This window comes from Nicotiana attenuata, chromosome 8, assembly GCF_001879085.1.
Source record: "Nicotiana attenuata strain UT chromosome 8, NIATTr2, whole genome shotgun sequence".
Lineage (NCBI taxonomy): Eukaryota > Viridiplantae > Streptophyta > Magnoliopsida > Solanales > Solanaceae > Nicotiana > Nicotiana attenuata.
In genome coordinates, this window is record NC_031996.1 from 46,959,831 (window position 1) to 46,967,508 (window position 7,678).

Here is a 7,678-nt window from a genome sequence, read left to right on the forward strand (position 1 = left end):
CGGGTAAACAACTTCCAATCATGTTATTGAAAAATCTGGGAAGTGTGTCGAAGCAATATTGACAGCTAGTGAGATAATGTCTTTGTTTGAGCACTACCTGAATCCCCAAGAGGTGGAGGAGCCCTTCTTACGAGCTCACGTACTGTTTATTGCAAGAATATTGTTGTGATTCTTACCTTTAAAAATCTTGTTTACATCACCATATCAAGTGGCTGCTCAGACTAGTAAGATCAGACATCCGATTAGATTGAACCAAGCCATTTTGGAGAAAAATAAAGAAAAAGAAGATCCCTCCTCAACTTCTCTGCTTCCTTCCTCGCCTATTCTTTGCCTGTAATCCCTTTAAAAGTTTGTGGAGAAAACATTCTTAGACAAAGCTGCACTTGTTCCAAAATTTATATTTTTGGACAATACTATCATTTCTTGTGATGAATTTATAGACATCAAATTGGTTCTACGCGAATTCAGCTCAATTACTCTATGCCAAATATAGCTTTAAGCATGCTACAAGTAATTGTACCAATGCACGCAATTATTTATTTATATTTAAAAAGAGCTAAAAATTAAAATAGATAAAGATAAAAAATCAATTATTAACTTATGTAAGTCGATCTTTTAGTACATGTCAAACAAGTAACTAGCTGGTCGTTAGTAGTATCACCAACTTGATCCAAACTCCAAAGCCAGCAAAGACAGCTCAACCTGCCAGTAATTTCCTACACTGAAACCTTTCCCCATATCCGCAGCAACCATTAAAATCTCACCACGTAGGCAAACTAGTACAATTCACAAATTCTCAAGTGACAATTTTACCCTTAGCGTGGACACGTGTCAGCTTTTTTGAAAAGATGCATCGTATTACAGTGAATAAGCAAGTACACAATCAGGCGATGGGAACGAAGCACAAATTGTGGCTCAAAGCTTCTTCACTTCACTCTTTTTTTTCCCTCAATAGTATTTTCTCATCTTTCTTCAATTAAATCGCCGAGTCCAACATATCAAACACCTTTCAACACTTTGTTATCTCCGCCCCTTCTTAATATTTTTTTCTTCATATATATAGTTATAGGTGGCATTTAAGTTCTCAATCTGATACTCCATTTTTTTTCTTTGTTTTGTGAATCAAGAACGCATTTTTATTTTCCAAATGGCTGCTATTATACAAGGAATTGGTGCTGCTACTGCACTTTCCTCAGCCAATTCTTTGGATTCTAAGAAATCACTTTTCGCCAATTCTCGCAGATCTTTTTCAGGTTCATTGCATTTTATAAATTATTTAGCTATTTTCCTAAATTGGGTTTTGTTAGTTTTGTTTATGTCTTTTTCGGGTTTAATTGATTGTGTATGTTTGGTTCAATTTTTCTGATTATTGGGTTTGTCTAAACTTTGTATTTTATGGTTGAGCCATTTGGACCTTGTTTAGTATCCTAAGTTTGAATCTTGTGTGTTCAATTTGTGGATTTGTTTTGATGCATGTGTTTGTGTTTGTTGGTGCAGAGAGGAAAGGAAGTTTTTGTGTGGTCAGATCTGATGGGCGTTTGAGCTATTGTTTGAACCGACGTGGCGGTGGGGGAAGAGCTGAACAAATAATTACTAATGCAGTTGCTGTTAGTATTCTTCACTCTTTCTCATTACGATATGATTGTGTGTTTATGTATGAATGTAATTGTCTACTAACAGAAATGTGCGAAAATTAGTACGTACTAAATTAGTACTCCCTTTGTCCCAATTTATGTGACCCTTCTTCCTTTTTAGTTTGTTCCAAAAGAATGTCAATTTTCTTTAACTTTAAACTTCTTATTTTGTGATTTTACGATTAACGATATGATTTCTAGCCACACAAATGTCTGGCTTGTTTTAGACCACAAGTTTAAAAATCTGTCTTTCATTCTATCTTAAACTCCGCAACCAATCAAATGTCATCACATAAAATGGGACTGGGGGAGTAAATTTTATTATTTTTGGACTTTAAGATTTGGTGTTGTGTCTCCTTCTCTTTCAGGCAAAAGAAAATACTGCTGCTGCTTCTACTTCATCCAAGCCGGGGTATATTTACTTCTCCTTTGAGTTTTACATGCACACAATGAATACATATCTTTACAGTTCAAACTGCTTCCTTGTTTTTGCTAGTTGTCTCTCCTAATATTTGTATTCTAGGACCCTAATCATCATTTGTTTTACGAAAATTCATGTCGTAAGGGTGACCTGTTAGCATATCAGATTAGTTAATCATGGCTGACTAGGGCAATGTTTGACAATCTTGGCTTAAATAATAAATAGGAGCTTGGTGGTAGGATTATGATTTGGTGGAGCTACTAATCTTGATAGAGTTGTTAACAGGAAATAGAAAAAAATGAAAACAATAGCAGTTGCTGTTTAACTTCAGATGATGCCGGTTCATCCTGGTTCATCGTGCATTGAACATGTCTAATTGTCCTCTTTGTTCCGGACCGGAAACAAAAGAAAGGAGAGGGATGGTGGGAGTGATATGGTTGTTGTGTTTGGATTAGTACGTGGGATATAAATCAGAGAAATATAGAAAAGAGAGAAAGGAAAGGACTACGTAGCAAATAGAAGCTCAATGCTAGTTACCATCCAAAAGTAGGTGTACATAGAGAGAAAACGGATACAATCTTACCGAATCTTTTCTTTTAGCCAAATGTCTCCGTTGGACTTTTCTGAAAAAACAGGGAGTTATTAAGGGTCGTTTGTTTGTGGTATTGGAGCAATTAATCCTAACATAGAAACCCACATAAGATATACATTCTTGCATAAGATAATAAATAGTTTGGTTGGTCGCATAAGAAAAGAATAATCGCCACATAAAACAGCATTTTGTTGGCGGTATTAAATAATACTCGAGTTAACATGCGGGATAGAACGTGGAATAAGAATACGTGTATTAGCAACGGAAGGATTAAACTATTTACAGACAAAAATGTCCTTTTAAAGTAAGTAATTCATGTATAATAATCCTTCATATTAGTCGCCGCATAAACAACCTTTATTGTAATTCCTGCATAACTAGTAAGTGAACCTAACGATCCCTAAAGCTATAAATTGTGTATTCTCACTTTTCTTTCTTGTGGTACTTTCACTTTTTTATCTTTTATTTGCTCAAAACTTTTGAGCATTTTTATTTTCCATTACATGTATTTTATTAATGGGAAAACAACTCTAAGATGTTGGCTTATCCAAACAAGACAAAAAAAACCTAAGATATTGCTGAAACCATACAGCTATATGAAAGATCAACTCCTAGTTCCAGCTTGTAAGGAACTGATGAAATCTTAGATTGTGTCCATATCATTACACCAAAAAGCTACAAAAAGTTTACAACTGTACTGTCATCTTGGAATTTATTCTGCCTTGCGCATTTTGCTGCTTGAACTTGTCATGTGACTCACGAACAAAAAGAAGAGAAGAATACCCCTATAGGATCCTAAAGATAAACTACACAGACCAGCATGAATTGTGACTCTCTCTTTTGAGATCTCACTGTCTCCTATTTGTTATTGCTTGAAAAATTCCCTTCAACATTATATGGATTGCTTGGGGGTCCTTGCCAATAGAGTTCGCCAACCCCAGTTTATTTTAAAACTTTTCTTAAAAGTAAGCTATTAATTTTTTATTGTAATTTTTCACTGACCTATAACCCCAACAGCTTTTACATATGAGGTGTATTCCTTTCTTTCCTTTGTAGCTGAATTTTTTTTGTTCCTTTTTTTTAATCCCAAAGGAATATTTGTTAACTCTATTTATGATACATATTGTAACAAAAGAGAAAAATGAGCTGAAATAGTATAGCATTCACCAGAAGACTTTTTGGTTTGGCACATTATCATATGTTTTTTTCGTAGAGGGTGTTTGGCTAAGCTTATAAGCTGGTCAAACTGGCTTATAAGCACTTTTTGGCTTATCTACGCGTTTGGTAAAATTAAAAGTGCTTATAAGTTAAGTGCTTATAAGCCAAAAATAAGCCAAAAGCCATAAGTTGGTCTCCCCCAACTTATCAAATTTCAGCTTATAAGCAGTTTAAGTTTGACCAAAATATTTACTATTCTATCCCTAAAATACTTCTTTTTAAAACAAAACTCTTCGTATACCCAGTTCTTTAGCTGCATATTATTAATTTCAGCACTTTTATCCAAACACGTAACTGCTTATTTTTTAAATCAACTTCAGCACTTAAAAGTGCTTTTCAGCACCTAATACTTATCAGCTACTCTAAATCAGCTAAGCCAAACGGGCTCTTAGTCATTTCTAGGTCAATGAGTATCATGCGACATTCACATATTTAATAAGGAATTCTTCTTGTCTAGCACTCACCAAACAACTTTTTTCCAAATAAATAAATAAATAAAAGCACCTACTTTTTTTACTCTACAATATATGTCGATGAATATATTCTTCTTCCTCCCTCTCTATGAATTTCTATGAATGCTCTTAGCAGAAATATGGTCTTTGTTTTACGGAATAAACCCAAAGTGGTTTTGTGTCACCAGTGTAATATCTCTAATAATGCCCCTTAGTCTATGCACTATCCCTCTTTTCCAAAGTTTTAACACCACAATAGTTTTCCCAGCTTATGCAAGTACATTTGTGTATATTCTACATAGTGAAAATTTTCAAACTATACCTGGTAAATACCAGTGTTGCTATTGAATCATCATATCAGTGTCATTGCTAAGAAAAGAATCAGACTTTTCCAATTCAATTCTGAGACCTGACTTCAAAATTATTGGTGTTTGGACTTATCATGCATGTGAATTTACCTGATTTTCATATTTTACACGATGTCGGCTCAGTTTAGGTAAAAGAACATAGAAAATATAGCAGCATAAACAAAATGGTGAGTTGATGATTAATATTGAACGAAAACATTGATTTATCATGAGAAAAGCCGCGATGGAGGTTTTCTTTCTTGGTGTAAGGTAGAACAGATGCTATGATGGAGTAGAATGGCAAAATAGGAATGGACAAATGGGTTTGGAAACACGCTAGAACAAGTATGCCGCTAGGAGGAACAAATGAAGCAAAGGGATCAGAACTTTACCTTTGAATCATGCCATTCAATATAGAAGCACAATTTTGTGATATTAGTGGAGACAACTAGAATTTAGTTGCATTTAAACATCAGGCTGAACCAAAGGTTGTATTTGTAAACCTATAATGGAAGTTAGAATTTCGTAAGTGTAGAACAGAGAAGATGTTGCCCCTAGCAGATGCACTTATTGTTGCCAACTGTTGCTTGCTTTGCTCCTTTGAGAAACTCGTGATCTAATTTTAGCTATAACTGGTGAAGCAATCTCATATTTAAACATCAGAGCTCTGATCATTGTTATCTTTTCTTTACCACTCTTGCTTTGCCTATAAGCTTCCTTGTATTCTTGTCAAGCTATCTCTTTAGGAACTGGTCAAAAGGGAGGTTACTTTCCTACTTCAAACTTGTTGAGCTTTTGTTTTTTCCTTTCTGCTTTGTTGGGTTCTGAGGTTCTAATTACATGAAATTTGGGCAACCATAAGCCAGTATAGAGGTCCTTATTCATTCTTTCTCTTCCTAATGCATAATTAAGAATCCTACTGTGGGATTCCTGGCATTTGGGCTAAACAGCTCGTTTAGTTTTGATGGTGGTCATAACCAACATTATCTTTGGATGTATTTGAGTTATATGTGCTTCCTTGATGGGATGGGTCTTCCTAATTATTCATGATAGATTGTCTCGGTGGTTTTAAAAGAATTTTATACTGCGTTTGCTTAATCATTTAGCTTACATCACTGAATAGATCTTTGTTGGCTTGTCAGATATGCACTCTTGTATCATATTTTTTAATGTCGATTGAGGTGTGAAATATATCAATTACTTTCCAATTGCTCACTTACCTGATTGTTTTTATCCGGCTTTCTTGTTGCTTGACCACGCCACTTATGTCATTGAATGTACATTCTTTAGGCATGAACTATTGCTCTTTGAGGCCCTCCGTGAAGGTCTTGAAGAAGAGATGGATAGAGATCCCACTGTATGTGTAATGGGTGAAGATGTTGGTCATTATGGAGGTTCGTACAAGGTGACTAAAGGCCTTGCCCCAAAGTATGGTGATCTCAGGGTTCTCGACACTCCCATTGCTGAGAACTCTTTCACTGGTATGGGTATTGGAGCTGCAATGACTGGCCTGCGTCCAGTTATTGAAGGAATGAACATGGGCTTTCTTCTTTTAGCCTTCAACCAGATATCTAACAACTGTGGTATGCTCCACTACACATCTGGTGGCCAGTTTAAGATACCAGTCGTCATTCGAGGTCCTGGTGGAGTTGGTCGACAGCTTGGAGCAGAGCACTCTCAGCGCCTGGAGTCATATTTTCAGTCAATTCCTGGAATCCAAATGGTTGCCTGCTCAACCCCTTACAATGCGAAGGGCTTGATGAAGGCAGCTATTAGGAGCGATAACCCTGTGATTCTGTTTGAGCATGTTTTGCTCTACAACCTCAAGGAGAGAATTCCAGATGAAGAGTATGTATTGAATCTTGAAGAAGCTGAGATGGTAAGACCTGGGGAGCATGTTACTATTTTAACTTATTCCAGGATGAGGTATCATGTGATGCAGGCTGCGAAGACGCTTGTGGACAAGGGTTATGATCCTGAGGTCATTGATATCAGGTCATTAAAACCATTTGACCTTCACACCATCGGAAACTCAGTGAAGAAGACTCACCGTGTGCTCATTGTCGAGGAATGTATGCGGACAGGAGGTATTGGTGCCAGCTTGACAGCCGCTATAACTGAGAACTTCCATGACTATTTAGATGCCCCAATTGTATGTCTGTCATCACAGGATGTGCCAACCCCGTATGCTGGTACGTTAGAGAACTGGACTGTCGTTCAACCTCCCCAGATTGTTACTGCGGTCGAACAGCTTTGCCAGTGATCAAGTGGTAGAAGCATTTTGGTAATTACGCCATTTCGTTCTGTCATTGGCTTATGTCATAGTTCAACTTCTGATTGTTAGTTAAAATGTCTGATTTTGTTATAAACTTGAGTTTGTGGAACTTGCAAGTTCTAGTTAGGGTGAGATGTGTCTGTTGTTTTGTTGTCTACCTACACCAAAATGGCGTTTAGATTTTTTTTATTTTTTTATGTACTGATAAGGTTACAAGTCTTCATGGAAAAACTATCATTGTTTTGTCTCATTAAAGATTAAACTTTAAGTCTATCTTATAATTAAAGTTGCAGTTGAATACCGGAATGGATATTTGGAACTCTTGCCCTTCTCAGCCCATGTTGAAGCAATACTGTCCATGATGTGAATCCTATAAAACTAATCCTATAATTATTCAAACCTTTGTTGCAAAGTATGCTGGTGCCAGAGCTGTGAACACTTAGTAAATTATTATTATTATTCCGTAGCATTACTTTGCTCTCAGAAATATAAATATTTTGTAATTGCTGACCCTATGTGCTTTTCGATCCTTGTAGAAATTGATGTATTTTCGCTTCATGTTGTAACTTTTTAGGAAATAAAATGTACCTTCATTGCTACTTGGAGTCTTATTATATGGCTAATTAAGCCTCTGGGTTCGCGGGAAAGATCTGAATATGCTGTGCAACTCTAGGCTGCTAGTTTATACTATTCTGTTTGCATGAGCATGAGGAGATGACATTCAATTTAGTCTTCTAAG

At 36.1% G+C, this 7,678-nt stretch overlaps 1 protein-coding gene across 1 annotated transcript; it reads left to right on the forward strand.

Annotated features, from left to right (window-relative positions):
- LOC109231407 (pyruvate dehydrogenase E1 component subunit beta-3, chloroplastic-like) lies at positions 900–7,239 on the forward strand. Its single transcript, XM_019397073.1, has 4 exons — positions 900–1,253; positions 1,498–1,607; positions 2,003–2,046; positions 5,955–7,239. The coding sequence occupies exons 1-4, from the start codon at positions 1,148–1,150 to the stop codon at positions 6,925–6,927; spliced, it is 1,233 nt and encodes a 410-aa protein (XP_019252618.1). The 5' UTR covers positions 900–1,147; the 3' UTR covers positions 6,928–7,239.

Coding starts and splice junctions, on each gene's coding strand:
- LOC109231407 (XM_019397073.1), top strand. CDS start 1,148: ATGGCTGCTATTATACAAGGAATTGGTGCTGCTACTGCACTTTCCTCA. Junction 1,254..1,497: donor TTCTCGCAGATCTTTTTCAG/GTTCATTGCATT, acceptor TTGTTGGTGCAG/AGAGGAAAGGAAGTTTTTGT. Junction 2,047..5,954: donor TCTACTTCATCCAAGCCGGG/GTATATTTACTT, acceptor TACATTCTTTAG/GCATGAACTATTGCTCTTTG.